Source organism: Sinocyclocheilus grahami, unplaced genomic scaffold (genome assembly GCF_001515645.1).
Source record: "Sinocyclocheilus grahami isolate Dianchi unplaced genomic scaffold, SAMN03320097.WGS_v1.1 scaffold16.1, whole genome shotgun sequence".
Lineage (NCBI taxonomy): Eukaryota > Metazoa > Chordata > Actinopteri > Cypriniformes > Cyprinidae > Sinocyclocheilus > Sinocyclocheilus grahami.
Window position 1 is genome coordinate 441,646 of NW_015505195.1, and position 15,615 is coordinate 457,260.

At 37.6% G+C, this 15,615-nt stretch overlaps 1 protein-coding gene across 1 annotated transcript in view; it reads right to left on the bottom strand.

Annotated features, from left to right (window-relative positions):
- Positions 1-2,681: 2,681 nt before the first annotated feature.
- Positions 2,682-15,615, bottom strand: part of LOC107549669 (centrosome-associated protein 350-like) — a 38,329-nt gene continuing 25,395 nt past the window's right edge. The window contains exons 20-35 of the mRNA XM_016230847.1: positions 15,206-15,346; positions 14,300-14,433; positions 13,788-13,895; positions 13,496-13,679; positions 13,134-13,277; positions 12,851-13,008; positions 11,022-11,144; positions 8,717-8,952; positions 7,700-7,893; positions 7,295-7,454; positions 6,547-6,707; positions 5,406-6,395; positions 4,079-4,552; positions 3,824-3,970; positions 3,396-3,518; positions 2,682-3,284 (exon numbers count right to left, since the gene is read on the bottom strand). Coding sequence (XP_016086333.1) covers positions 3,123-3,284; positions 3,396-3,518; positions 3,824-3,970; positions 4,079-4,552; positions 5,406-6,395; positions 6,547-6,707; positions 7,295-7,454; positions 7,700-7,893; positions 8,717-8,952; positions 11,022-11,144; positions 12,851-13,008; positions 13,134-13,277; positions 13,496-13,679; positions 13,788-13,895; positions 14,300-14,433; positions 15,206-15,346 — 3,639 coding nt within the window. The 3' untranslated portion in view covers positions 2,682-3,122. The remainder of the gene's footprint in view (positions 3,285-3,395; positions 3,519-3,823; positions 3,971-4,078; positions 4,553-5,405; positions 6,396-6,546; positions 6,708-7,294; positions 7,455-7,699; positions 7,894-8,716; positions 8,953-11,021; positions 11,145-12,850; positions 13,009-13,133; positions 13,278-13,495; positions 13,680-13,787; positions 13,896-14,299; positions 14,434-15,205; positions 15,347-15,615) is intronic.

A 15,615-nucleotide genomic window follows, 5' to 3' on the forward strand; every position in this document is an offset into this window, starting at 1 on the left:
ACCCAGGGAAACTTTAATTTAAAGGGTTAGTTCACCCAAAAATTTAAATTCTGTCATTAATTACTCACCCTCATGAGCAGCTCCGCCGCGCCATTTTCCCTTATTTCAGGCAGCTCAAACTAAACTAACTCTATAGAAAGTGATAGAAAGTTTATAGCGACTGGTCACACGCTCAACTCCCTCCCACTTAACTCTGCTCTGTTAGTTTTCATATATAATTTCTTTTTGTTATACGAAGGTCACATTAAAACTGTCTTGGAAACTTGATGTTCAACTGTTTTTACGTTTAATTTAAATTATTGTCTTTTGTCCTCCCAGGCCCAATTTTTCAATCTTAAATCAATTATACATATTTGAATTATGTGTTCAAAACGATAATAGTCCCGACAAAGAGTGAGATAAATATAGAGCATTTTCATTTTATTATTACAAAAATATTTCTATGTGTTTATGCACCAATTAAAATCGTACCCCACACAGTTGCAGCGTCTTTTCCATAACGAGCCTACAGGTTTGAAACGACATGAGGGGGGGGGAGTAATTAATGACAGAATTTTCATTTTTGGGTGAAATAACACTTTAATGTTTATACTGAGAGGGACGTTGGTTCAGGCCTGACATTTTACACAAGGCACGTGTCACAAATACAGTAAATTTTGCTGTGCCATTAGCATTAGAGGCACAAATATTTATTTATTGTGAGAACTGCTGAATGTGTTGAACCAGTATCTAACAAAATTATCATCAAATGTCTGTTTACCCCCGCTCCCGCGTCAGAGTTCTTGACTTTTTTTGATTGTATCCAACAAATAAAATCATACAATGTCATCATTTTGAGAGATTTAAATTTTTCTCCTATTCCCTCGCTTCCAAGTTTAGTCAAATAAACCTAGAATTGTACATTACGAATATTGTTGGCTCCTTGACTTATTGCGTTTGTTCCTCTTTCTGGATAAAAGCATCTGCTAAATGCATAAATGTAAATGTTATTTGACATGCAATTCACTATTATTAACAAAGCGTAATGACCCAAAACTTAATATCTAATGTCATCCTGCTTCAGTTTTGTTAAAAAAAGTGTATTTTGGTGTTTGTTTCATGCTAGAAAATGGCAAACCTGGTATTTAAACAGTATTTAGACATGCACATCTTTATCTAAGCATTTGTTGAAAAAAAGGCCCTTTTACATCATGACAAAATGTAAAAGATTTCACAACAAATGTTACGACTGAGAAATGACAAGATCTTTATTTACAATTTCCAAAGGATCAGTTCAGTTAACAAATATTTATACACATGGAAGCAAAAGGAACCACGTCCCTTTTCACAGCAATCTTCCATGAGTCCACTCACAGGAGATAGGCATGGACTCTATTTACATGGGTAAAACAATTTACAAGTCTTCAAGTGCACCTCTGTCACTCACAGTACATCATTATAAATATACATACACTTACGGGATGCGAAACATTTCTACGACCTACCAATTTAAAAGTAGAAACTGATTAACAAACCACTTGTGCCACACAAATCCTAATTTCCCGCCCACAGTTAAAAGTTTAAACACATAAGCCAAAAAGACTATTAGTAGTAGCCTATTGTCAGAACGAGGTAGAGATCTCCGTTACCTATATAATTAGACATGCTATTGGATGAGCAACTGATGCTGGGTATCAGAGACTGTTGCTGCATAGATGAAGTTTAACCCACTGACACAGCACAATGCTCTAGATCTATCCTCACAATGATGCTGCAGGTCACTATTGGACAGTCTGGCTCAGGAAGTACAGCTTTAAGAGAGGTGAGGAAGGGCTGGTTACAGCTAATTATACACATAAGACACTATGATGATAATATGTTTCTTATGAGACCAGGATTGTAATGGCGACTGATTTACAAACAAATATGTACATCACAGCATTCGAGGATAACAGACGAGATGGACGTGCTGAGCCCTTGAGCAGTTCATCTGAAAGGTACACAATGAGTAAAACCCCTCCTTTAAAAGTAAACAAACATGCCCTTGTGCCAGTGATAGCGTAACATTTCCACTCCTCTTTTCTTAAAACACAAAAATGTACTTTAAAAAGGTTCTGATGATGGGTACACACACACACACACACACACAAAGTAAGGCAGAAATGTACATCTTACAGTATTAGAGGTATGTCCAGCTATGAAGAAATAAGTTAAGAGTTAAGATTAAAGCCAAAAGGGACCGTTACGACACTGGTCAAAGGAAGGCTGGGAAAAGTCGCTTGTGCATGAGCAAACATAACAATGGAGGCACTTAAAATGAATGGGATAAAAGGCAAATGTTAAGGCTAGAACCCAGCATGTCCGTGTTTAGCACAGTTAATATTTTTCAATTCAATCTTTTGGCATCCAACAACTGTAGCAGGTGTTGCCAATACAACATTGTTTTGTATGGAGCAAAACAAAACCATTACGAGAAGTTGTCCTGTTGCTTTCAAAAAGCAGTTAAATATCATTTACATATTTTTGCATTCAACATTATCTTGCATCAAATCCCTTTACACTGTATTGCCATTTCAACATTCAAATTGTACTTATTGTGCTTAGTTCTGCAATTAATCATGTAAATGGTAAAATAATCTCTTTTCTTTAAAAACTTTCCAATGTTACTTTCAAATTCAAATGTTACTTAAATTTTTTTTTACTAGAATTAAAGAAGAAAAAAAAAAAGTATTTCTTATGATACAATCTAGTTGGAAATAAAAACAAGTCTTTGAGTCTTTAGTTCTGTCCTGATTTGATCTGACCCTTGAGTTTTAATCACAAGACTTGAGAATGGCAGAGCCAGTTTTAGCAGCGGTGATGAACAGACACAGTATGAGGAATCTGGACCCAAACAGCTGCTACAATTAACACCGGACCATCAAGAGCTGAGTTCATCAGACTTCCCGGATGAGAATGTGAACAACTCCATGACAAGTCAGACCTCTGACAAGGTGTTGTGGCCTGGAATCCTGGATCCACAACTTTCCGTGGATTGCACAAGCAGACTGAAAGAGAATTCCTCACTGAGAGTCCTTTTATGCCAAATCCTTTATTTTGTGTTTAACAGAAGGTACCTAAAACATATCTCTGTACAGGCATCATCAAAGAGTTCTTTTGGACTTCTTCTCTTGGATTTGGGTCAGAACGTCAGCAGTGTCTTTTAGCAAGGCATCAAAAATCCCATCAGCAAGCTGCATCTTTACAAAAAGTTCATCCTCATCATAGTTCACCCACTGGGATTCCTCTTCATGCAACTCCTGGACCTTGAAGTGGAAGAGTGATTATAGACATTTAAATGCCTAAGCAAGTCTATAAATCAAATAAAATGCCATTTCAGACACCAGCATTCTGAATTTGAGGTTTAATACACTTACTAGAATGTGGTCAACTCTGTCTCGCTTTTTCCGTCCAAATTTGATCATTTTCTGCCAGTCTGTTTTCTGGTTCTGCTCTTTCTTTAGACCACACAACTTCAGTACCTCAGTGGTGACAAATTCCTGAATAAAGAAAATACATAAACACAAATAAACATACTTAAATGAATAAAATATTTATGATGGTAAAACTGAATTTTCAGCAGCCATTACTTCAGTTTTCAGTGTCACATGATCAAGTCATTCCAATATACTGATTTGGTGCTCAAAAAACATTATTATCGATGTTTAAAAAATTTGTGCTGCTTAATATTTTTGTGGAAACAGTGATATTCTTTTAATTGATGGACAACATTCAAAAGAACAGCATTTGAAATAGAAATATTTTTTTTATCATCGTTAAAAGTCTTTACTGTCACTTTGCATACCTGGACTATTGTGATGTCATTGGGGCATTTCACCTGATGGAAGTAGGTGGAATTAAGGCGACGTGGCTTCATCCATTGTGGCTGATCAACTTTTGGATCTTCTGCATAGATGTCTTGAATAACTTCCCATGATAAATCAAAGATGGCCTGTAAATCAATATAACAGCAAATATTTTTATTCATCTTCTTGGAAATGTTTACAAAAACCTTGTCAAGGTTAAACAAACACCTCAACGTGAGCATCTCAATCCCTACCAGTTTGTAGCTTTGTTGGCATTGAGTCTCCAGGTCACTGGCTTTGGAGTCTCCTTCCAGAAAAATATTAGAGGGCTGAGGTTTGGATACTCCAATCAGGCTTGGTCTACCATGACCCAGTTTGCAGCTTTTCCAGATCTCCCGAGTAGCAGCGATGACCAGTTTCTCCACCTCCTGGACAGTGTGAGGAACAATGATGGCAGGCTCCTCAGGTTGCTTCATCTGCACGGGAAGTTCAGGCCTGGGTGGTGTTTTGACCTGTTCTCCCGCACTTAAACTCAAGGAGCTAGAAATCCCATCTTGCTGCTGTTGACGTTTTTGCTTCTGCTGTTGTTTTCGTGAACTGAGACCAAAGTCCTCATCAAACCAGTCCTGCTCATCACCAAGGACATCGAAGAGCTCACGGCTCAGTTCCAGCTCTGCCAGACGTTTAGCTAGCTCTTCCTGTCCACTCGTACCCAGTACAGGGCTCTCCTGTTGAAGAAGCATAGTTAACACTAATCAAGATCACCTCTTACAATTTCCCTCAAGAGAAGATCTGATTTTGAACTTTGCAACACACTGCAGGCCTAAAAAGAAGGTTCCAAGGTAACATCAGCCCTCAGATGTCTGTCAATACAGCTGGAAATGCCAATTTAAGCTTTACACATTAGCAATGTTATCAGTTTGTTGGGTAAATCATTCACTTAATTTCAATAAATAACTTTTATTGAAGACTGTTTTTTTAACTGGTTTCTCATTTATTCTATTCTATAGGATCTTTAGATAAATCAAAATCTTCAAAGTCACTTACAGGTCTGTTGCAATGCTCTGGAGATGAAAGTTCCTCCTGATCATTATCAAATGAGGAGCGGAAACTCTCGGTCTTTGTTTTAGATGAAGACCTGCTCTGAGACTTAAATTTGTTGCTTCTAAGTCCATCATCTTCATTGATGAAGTCTCTTTTCAACTGATTAGCAGCTGATAACTTCTCCTCTTTGTCTTTCTTGATCTTCTGAAATTGCTTCACCGCATCACTTAAGAAGCTTTCCACAAGTTTATCTGCTAGTGTAGTCAAAGCCCTTTTGTTATTCAAGTCTTCTCTATTATCGAGACTGGCCTCCTCGATTGAGATGTCAGTGGATTTCTGAAGAACATCAACTCTAGACTTCTCATCCTCAACCAACAGGTCCAAAATGACTGCTGTTGGTTCCTCTTCCTGCTTTTGTTTGTTAGATGTCCCTTTATCCAAATTATTGAGCAATGAACCAACATTATCATAACTGGTTTCTCATTTATTCTATTCTATAGGATCTTTAGATAAATCAAAATCTTCAAAGTCACTTACAGGTCTGTTGCAATGCTCTGGAGATGAAAGCTCCTCCTGATCATCATCAAATGAGGAGCGGAAACTCTCGGTCTTTGTTTTAGATGAAGACCTGCTCTGAGACTTAAATTTGTTGCTTCTAAGTCCATCATCTTCATTGATGAAGTCTCTTTTCAACTGATTAGCAGCTGATAACTTCTCCTCTTTGTCTTTCTTGATCTTCTGAAATTGCTTCACCGCATCACTTAAGAAGCTTTCCACAAGTTTATCTGCTAGTGTAGTCAAAGCCCTTTTGTTATTCAAGTCTTCTCTATTATCGAGACTGGCCTCCTCGATTGAGATGTCAGTGGATTTCTGAAGAACATCAACTCTAGACTTCTCATCCTCAACCAACAGGTCCAAAATGACTGCTGTTGGTTCCTCTTCCTGCTTTTGTTTGTTAGATGTCCCTTTATCCAAATTATTGAGCAATGAACCAACATTATCAACAGATGCGTCCTCGAATTTGAAAATGATGTGCCTGTCTCTGCCGTTAGGCACAGTGTGCCGACTTTTGTCACAGTCTTTAATGATATTGCAGTCAATATCATTAAAATCCAGGTTATGCTGAGATTTAATAAAGGTGCTTTGCCCAGTTGAAAGCTGTTTGATGTTGCGTTCCAATGGCTTTTCATGTTCATCCAAAGGCTTTCTGGCCTCAGGATGCAAATCTAGGTCAGATTTTTCTCCTTTCATTTTGTTTAACAGATTTCTGTGTACCAACTGTTTCTCAGAACCTTTGTTTTTACTATTTGGCTGGTCATCATATGATGAATCTTCATCTTCAGTGTCTGCACTGGCCTCAAATTTCTCTGGAAGACGAGAGATCTCGTCTGTTGAGGCGAATATACCATGTTTTTCCCTACACTCAAAGTACACCACCCCATCGTAAGTTCCATTGTTACTTCCCTCAGGGTTGTCCAGTTCAACCCCGGCCCAGAATCCATTGGCAAAGTTAGTTTGTCCCGAGAGCTTCAAACATTAACACATACAGCATATGGATAGCATTTTTTTTAATAGCCAATTAAAATACTATAGCAAAATAACACAGCAAGACAAGCGGTTTCTTTAAGAGAAACAGTACAGAAACAGGTGATGAATATGAAAGGTAATGATGGCTGACCTCCAACTGTTTCAGCAGACTCGCCTCCTGAGCTTTCAGTCGCTCTTTTTGCCTCTTCTTTTGCTCTTTCTTTAGCTGGTACACCACTGATTTGCGCTTGCGTAGCTCATCCTTAAGGGCGCGAATACGGCTCTCAATATCACTCTGATCGGATGTGGTCTCTGAGGTAAGAGCACAAAAAATATCACCATTGTCAAATCATTGTCTTTGCTAAAAAAACACTTAATATGGCATTAAACATTTTATAGTCTCTATAAAGATTAGAAGTGGAAAAGTAGAACATTTAAATATTAAAGATAGGTAATGCTTTAAACCTAAAAGAAGCACAGTTTCTTTTAGCACAGTCTCTCTTTTAGACAGATCATCTATATAAGGCAGATAGACTCATCTGTGCTCTAATAACATGGTTTAATCCAGAGAAGTGCACACACAGAGATAAACAGAGCATTATATTTTGCTGGCACAGTGTTCCTCTTCTTGCGTTCACATATCCAATTTAGTAAAGATGTAAAGGATAAACTGGAGCAGGCTAAATTAACATACCTGGTATGTAGCACTTTTAGAACTATTACTATTATTAGAAAATTAAGCAAGTAAAAAAGACCAAGGATGACATGGATTAAGAAAGCCAAATGCTACATGAAACTATTCTAAATGTTGCAGTCTTCAAAGAAAACAGGTCTACATTACATTGATAGGACAAATCCAGATAATTTCCAAAGTCTGATGGGGGTAGCAAGGATCTTACCGGATGGAGTGGCTGAATGAGGGTCACTGGTGTGGGGCTCACTGGTCTTGGAGCTGGAGCGCACCTGCATCTTGCTGCTTCCGCTGGTGCCATTGACAGTCCCAGGCTGGCTACTGTCTGAATGTCGAAGAGAGCTGAGGCTGGCTTTCTCTGGAGGAGACTGCAACACATACAGGAAGAAGGATCATGGACATGTAAATCACACTCACCAAAGAGAGCTATAATCAACCCTGTTTAATGTAACAGCACATTAACAACTTTGGACTACTTGAAAGATGCAAACAATTTTGCATATCCCTATGCTCAATATCCAATCATAGCTCTAATGACAAACATTAGATGGAGAAGCAAATACATTTTTTTAACAAAACTCCATGTCTCTCTATGTATAGGTTCAGTTTTCACCTGTTTACTGTCTGTGGCGTTAAACTCAGGTGAGTAGATAGTATCAGAGGCAGGACTGTTGCTCGGATGAGGAGAGTGGAGTTCAGAGACAGGTCGGTCTGAGGAAGGGCTGGCCAGCTGCTCTGGAACAGACAAATCAGTGTGCACACTGGACACAGACAATGCTGGGGAGCCATCATCTTCGCTGCCTGCTTCTGTGAGAACATGCATACAGATACACAAGATGTAACAGTTCAATTCATAATTGTTGCTTTGACGCTTTTTTGCACTGACTTAAAAAAAAAAAAAAAAAACTGAAAAGAGTAAACAAACAGCAGAAAACCTTTTGAGGGGCTAAAAGAGCACATTTATAAATCAATAAGCCACAAGAGGCTGTGCTGTACAGTAGTACTTGCATGATATCTTGTTTTTATACATGACTTAAGCAATATCACAAGAGCAAGAGAGCTAAACGTAATATTAATTTTAAAATTACATTTTAGACACAATTTTAATTATTATTCCTTTTTTTGTGTGTCTATTTTGGCAACGAAACAAATCCATTGCAGAACTGTTGTGCTCCATGCAACACAGCAGTGTTTCATTACTAAATAAATCAGCTGCTATGAACAAATCGTTTGAATAAATTATTCCACGACTCACTCATATAATTTGCCTCCACCTAGCCTACTGGCAGTTTTAGTTTGACATTCATATTTATTTTCATCATATTTATATATTAAAATTTTTATTTCAAAAACACTGATCTCAACAATATTTCTTCAGTTGTAACTACCTATTCAGATGCAGCTTCTGTGCTGCCTCTGCAGTGCAAATATGAATTCTGTTGTTAGTGATTTCATTTGATTGGTAACAGCTCTATATAGTGTCTTGTTATTCTAATTGCATTATTTATTGATTCAATATTAGATATTTTTCAGGCAGTAAATGTGGATCTTTCAGATGAATTTTAGGAGTGCTGGTTTGGTACTTTCAATATCACTTCCTTTCCTTCTCTGTGTTTTTCACACTCTTCACCTTGTCCTGTGGGACTCTCTTGTCCACCGTTGGTTTTATTGTGCTCACTTTCCCAGCTGCGTTGCTGCAGTGGTGTTCGGTTGCGTGGCTGCTGTTGTTTTTCCCAGGCTTCCAGAGCTTGTTTCTCCATGCGGCGCACTTCGGCCTCCTCCGCGTCCAACCGCTGCCTCCACTCAAGAAGTTCCTCTGCATGTTTGCGCCTCTGCATCAACTGCTGCTCCCTTTTAGTGAGAAACCTACAGGACAGAGAGCGAGAGAGACAAAAAGAGAGACAGAAAAGACGAGAAACAAGATTGTGTAAAGCAAAGTGACAAGATCTGGAGACAGACCACCACAAAAGCAGGCAAAGCAGACGTCCAAATTATGCCACTCACTCACAAACCTTCTTCAAACACCAGATTAGTCTCTTTTGGAAAGGATGTGCACCCACACATCCTCACACACACACACACACACTCCAAAACAGGCAAGGCTCCACTTGGAGACCTGCATTCATTTTAATGGGGAAAACAGCCCTATTGTGTCTTTAACACCCTTTTCAGGGTAAAGCTCATGCATCTGATACAGCTCATGGGTGACACATGGAGACAAACTGAAACACGCAGGTCCACCCAGGGTTTGACAGTGTTACGCTTTTGTCTCTGTAAGTGCAATCCTGCAGTGGAATTATTTGATTGTATATTTGGCTTTAGTCAGAAATATAAATAAATAAATAAATAAGGCTTTGCCAATACAAATGTATAGTTTTTACACATGATAAAGCACATTAAAGTGAAATCTGAATAAGAAGAATTTCATATTTTTTAGCAAGCTTTGCCAGTTAAAAACTTGTGCTTCACTGAAGGCAGGTCATCGTTTTTTTTTTTTTTATAAAAAAGCCCTCCATGTATCATGACTTTGGTCTGAGGGATCAAACCCGCCTGGCTTTTTCATTGAGGTTTAAGATAATTAAAAACATGTTAGATAAAAACAGATGGCTTTATCTAAAAGCAATCGTCTTGCCTCGTGAATACAGCGGCCATCTTCATCTAACCATAAATTCTATTATGTTGCCTCAGTCATATATACTCATTAGCTCATCGCGGGCTACACTTATTTAATCAGGGCCTGGAGTTAAGATTTACTGTGGCCATTGGGCAGATGAAGAAGTCCTAAACTAGCATTATTCAGAAGCATCCAATATATCAGTCTGCCCGGCCTGTCTGAAAAGAGATATTCCTCCCGGTCTCCACTCACCACGATACCAAGTTCAAGAACTGGCATTTATTTAACTAATTTAATGGAGACACTTTGTGTGTGGTGCATGGTTGAAGCTCACGAAAGTTGTTGAGGTTGTATTTCACCACAAATCAGAAAAAAAACTATATTTTGCAAAAAGGCAATAAACCCTAAATTTAAGATCATCAAGATGATTTGCATTGTGATTTTCATGACAATTAAGTTACTAAATAATTCAACCCCCCTTATTTCTGTAATGCAAACATTTTTTATATTTTTTTATTTTATAGTAATGAGAATGTACTGACACTCAAAACTATATAATAAACATGACAATAAACAACTGAAAAAGAAATGAGGTAAAAAAATAATAATCTTGAAGCATTACAGGAATGAACATTTAGGAGGGCATACATTTTCTTAACGGTCATGAAGATAATGATGCAAAAGTTGATGGTCATAAAAACAGGCTTCAAATTTGCAAAATAGAGTTTTATTTTTTCCCTTTTGAATTTAATGTAAAATATAGACATGTTTTTGTTAGATTCACCATATATAAATTACATTTACATATTAATACAAGACAGATTAGCAATAAGGCAAAGGCTGGATTTGACAGGATCACACCACAGAGACAAAAGAAATAAGACCCAGAAATCACTCATTTAACCCACCATGATTTAAACAAGTCAAATCTTTGGCTTTGAGATTGATGGTAATCATTTTCAAAACATTTGCCTGTATTTGATCAGCAAATCAAGTCTCAAAAACCAATCGCAAAGGATTTTGATAAATCATTTAATCATTAGAAATTAAAATAATCTTCCCCAGTCAGATAAATAACTATGCTTAATATTAAACTAGCTTTAGCCAAAGAATCTGCTTATTTCAGCATGGTATAGTCAGTTCATTTTCATCCATTCATTCATCACTGCATTCCTCTTTCTGTTTTTATCCCCACTAAACACTCCCCCACCCACCCAGCTGTGGCAGTGGATGAACAAAAGCATGCTCCATGGGAAATAGGTGCTGAGAGAGGGGAGGAGGGAGGGATGGGAAGAGAGAGGAAGATTGTGGGTAACTGTACCTGACCAACTGGCTGTAGATAAAGAACTGGAATTTGGGGTTGAGTTTTGGGAGACAGACAGACAGAGAGGCCCAGTGATGAGCCGTAAAGACAGAGAAGAAATAATGGACAGGAGAACAGTGTCTAAGGAAGAAAGAGAGGAGAGGACAGTCAAAAATCAAGAAGAACAGAGTTGGAGAGAATGAAACAATAAAAGAGAAGAGAGAGAGAGACATAAGAAACACACAGATATGGAGACAGAAAAAGAGATTGAGTGTAAATATGTTTCTCCTTACTTTTCTCTAACTACTGTGCAACAAACACATCAGTTATTGACTTTTAGCGGTTAACTACATGCTGCAAATCCTTAACAAGCCACTACTGTGTCACAAACAAGTAAAAAAAAAAAATCCTTTACGAGTAAGATGAAAGGTCTCTGTAATTACAAGCTTGCCTGGAAACATTTATCTGCTCCAAAACAGCAGTCTGGAGAGTCTCACAAAATTATCAGAAACACCCGTCATATTTCAGTCTTACCAAAATTAAAACGACCGTTTTAAACATTAAAGTAAAGTTCAATTCTAAGTAGCTTAAGTGAATAAAATAAAAAAAGCATAAAAAATAATAAAAAGCAAAACTTTTAAACAATTATTAACAAGTACATTTGTGACGAACACATGTGAATATCCATAAAGGTAGTATGAATTCATTTATGGTGATTTTGAATTTTTGAGAAATACACAACCGTTTATGCTATAGATCTATGCCCCAGACATTTCTTTGTAAAATTAACAAGTTGTTTTTCTATGCAGGCATGTTTGAGTGACTAATTCTGCTAATTTTGCTGTGATAAAAGTAAATACATTAATTTATTAAATTAACTAAATAAAGGGAAGATGACAAAAATGCAAATAATAATTATATTTGCTTTTACAAAAAGAGCTGCCTAGACTGGATTACATATCACTTTGAATGAGATGCAGGATAAAGTGTTTACACGGATGAGTACTGAATAAATACAGCTGGAAGTTATACAAAAGAGATCATCATGCTATTAGTGAGAGCTAGAAAGTGAGCAGAAGAGTGCGAACGGGTGCTACAATCGCAACACAGCATGTGATTAGTTAAATCAGACAAGCGTGAAATCCCTTCCCTCTGTGTACCAATTTTATTCTCAGGACAAAAATATTTGTGTCAGTGCTATGAAAAGTTTCTGAACAACGGGACGACCCTCACCAGTTGTCAAGATATGACTGTAAACAAGAACTTGTTGTCAAGGATTGAGAGGCTGAATATGGGAGAATGAGATCACACACAATGGACAAAGCATTTAGAAAAAATGTGGAGGTTATGAAATGCATTAGAGAAATCTTGTGACCTGCATATTGTTTCAGAAATCTGGCTAGCAGAATGTACATCCTGTTTACTAATGGCATAAAGAAGCTGCTCTCTATTTTAGATGTGAAAGATTCCTCCATTCATTAAGGGAGAGGGGTGTTTTCCTACACAGAGCACGCTTATGTTCAAACCCTGTGCACACAGAAATAAACAAACACTTAAAAATGTCACATAGTCAGCAAGCTGTAGACGAACCTCGAAGAAATTAATACATGTTATTAGTAGCATTAGCCAAGTCATAAATAAGAAATCACCCCTGAGTACAAAAAAAAACATTCATTGTCTGTTTGGCCTTCTTGAAAGAGGTTTGCACTAGATAACGTATGCATAAGGTTCATTCAAGTTTGGTTAATATAATCAAATGCACAAAAAGATTTTCTGCATTATTTGAGAGGACAGAAGAGGAAAAAGATGGATGGATAGAAAAGAAACATGCGTGAGGGTTTATTTACTTTTCGTCCATGTGAGAGCGCATCTTTTTCAGTTTCTGCATGATGCTGCTGGTTTCACTGCCCGACACAGAAATGGGGGAGGAACTACGGGTCTCTGCGTCTGTCACAATCCCACTGGGCGGAGCAGACTCCTCTGCCACACCTGATACGGGTGACTCCTGCAGATGTTTCATAAAAATAAAATAAAAAGTGTGATATGTTCAATAAACTACATATAGTACTTAAAAAACAAAAAATATATATTTTATTTAGGAAAATTTTAAAACACAATCAAAGGACTGACCAGCTTTGTGTCGGCACTCTTGAGCCTCTCTTTGAGTCTGAGTGTTGTGTGTCGCATTCTTTCGATCTCCTCCTGCTGTTTGAGGAGCAGCTGTCTCTCTCTCCTCGCTGCTTTATTGGCCTCCTGCAGTCGTTTGATCTCCGCCTGGGGATAAACAACCCAGCAACATTTTAGCTGTTATTTCTGTTCTGTAAACATGACAACATTTAAGCAATTCAATAATGACTATTTAATTTATTATACATTAATTTGCAAGTGTAGCTCAGACATCATCTCAACTGTCAGCTGATTGAAGGAATAGGCAGGAAGTAGTCAAAACTACTCACATTTCTCAAGACAGACTATTTAAGTTGCTTGTCCACAAAAATGTGAGCTTTACCTTTCTCTTCAAGCGGGCTGCGCACAATGTCCGAGCAAAGGGAGTCATCGGCAGCGGTGTGAGCCTGGTCCTCCACTGAACTACTGCTCCTGTCTTTTCCTGCTGTCTTCCTCTCCTTTTGATCAGAACGAGGTGGACTTAGCTGGGTACTACTGCTGTCACCACCACTTAAAAACAGAGAGACAGAAATTAGCGTTTTACTGACTGTATGTTCTATAAAACCATTCATTTGGGCTGTAAAAGAAAAATCAGCTCAAATGTGTACAGTGTGTTACCTGATGGTGGGTCTCCTGGAAAGGAAGGACTCTGAGAGGCTGTCTGGTGGCGTCTCGACCTCTGATGGACTCTTATGTCTCTCAGGAGACAGCTCACTCTTCCAGCTACTGGAGAAGATCCAAAACAGAATCAGTACTGATGTATAGATCGCAATCACTAATATGACAAAAAATCTTTCTATGAAAAAATCTTTCACTTTAGAAAATGCAAAGTGAAAGCATGGTTAAAAGGATAGTTCACTCAAAAATGAAAATACCATAATGATTTACTCATCTCCATGTTGTTCCAAATCCCCTGCCGTGGCTATCATTTCTCATCTGCACTTTTGCATATTCAAACTTTCACATAAGATCCAAGGTTTGGAACGAAATAATGACAGATTTTCATTTCCCAATTAATTATTCCTTTAATGCAGAACATTATCTGGCTTCTATGCCCAAGTGACGCTGAAGCATGGTACAGGAAGATGAATCAGAATAGTGAATGGCCATATCTGAGGTGAGAGAGTTACCTGTCCGTGTGGGGGAGTGGCTGCTGCTGTTTCAAACCGTGGGTGTGCTGTTTCTGTTGATCATACAGGGTCGTAATGGAGGGGCCAGGAACACTTAGCGCTCCTGCAATCTGTGAATGAGCCAGCTCAGTCATCTATAGAGAGAGAGAAAGAGAGAGACAGTTAAATACACTTTTAATCCTTCAAGCTCACTTTAAAGAAAGAGCTGCAGTGCCTTGAGGGAGGATACTTTACACTCCGAGAAGATAAGCATGTAATCTTGTTTCTAAACATTTGTGCTTGTTGTAGGGGTTTTTCAAGCATCCAATTAAATACCCAAGAGTTTGTGTATAAGATATTAAGTAGGCATTTCTTCATTCATTTTAATTTAGCGAGTCAAGATTAAATTACAAAGATAAGTCCAAATACTGTAAAAAGACTCTACACACAAGACATAATAATGTCAACTGTGATCCACCAATAGAAATAAATTAATAGAATTTCTATCCAGTATTATTTATATACTATTAGAGCATTTATTAATATTTTGAATTAGCTTTTAGCTTTTATTTAAAAGCCTCAGCTGCCATTATAATTTTTGTAAATTTATTTTATGTGCCTGTTTTTTTTTTATGTATTTCATTTACTTATTTATTTAACTGTTTAGGTTTTAGCTCCGCTTTTAGTTCAAGTTCATTTAACATTTCTAATGATAAAAAAGTATTTCATTTTATACTTGTATTTTATTTGGGCTTTATTTCAATTAACAAAATAGTTTTAAATAGGTTTAGTTTATTTAAGAATAACCCTTCTATGTGTTCTGTCCTGTTTATGCTTCTTAAATTATAATTATTGGTAATCATATTTAGAAATAAAATGAGATTTTCAGTGACTCAATCCAGAATTATTTGGGGGAAACAAGCTCACCTGTTTAATGTGTCGTGCTGTTTCAGCTGTGTGGTGTGCAGCCTCAGTCTGCTGGTTTATCATCTTGTTTGTGGCCTCATGCAAACCTCCTAATGCCTGCTGTTGAGACTGGAGCAAACTCTCTTGCAGCTCTGCATGGGTCTTGAATCCAACACAAGCATCCGTTTATTAAAAACATGCAAATCATTTAACTAAAGCTGCCATTTTTAACTTGGTCTGAATCAGAATTTGATTTCATTGTCCTTTCATTATTGTTCAGGGGTAGCCAACGTCGGTCCTGGAGAGTTTTTCTCCAACCCATATGCCTTGTAGCTTTCTCTGCATGAAACTCTGCAGGACTGTAGCTCTCCAGGACCAAAGTTGGCCAGCCCTATTGTAGATCTATTTATACATGCAAACTTGTGCAGTAC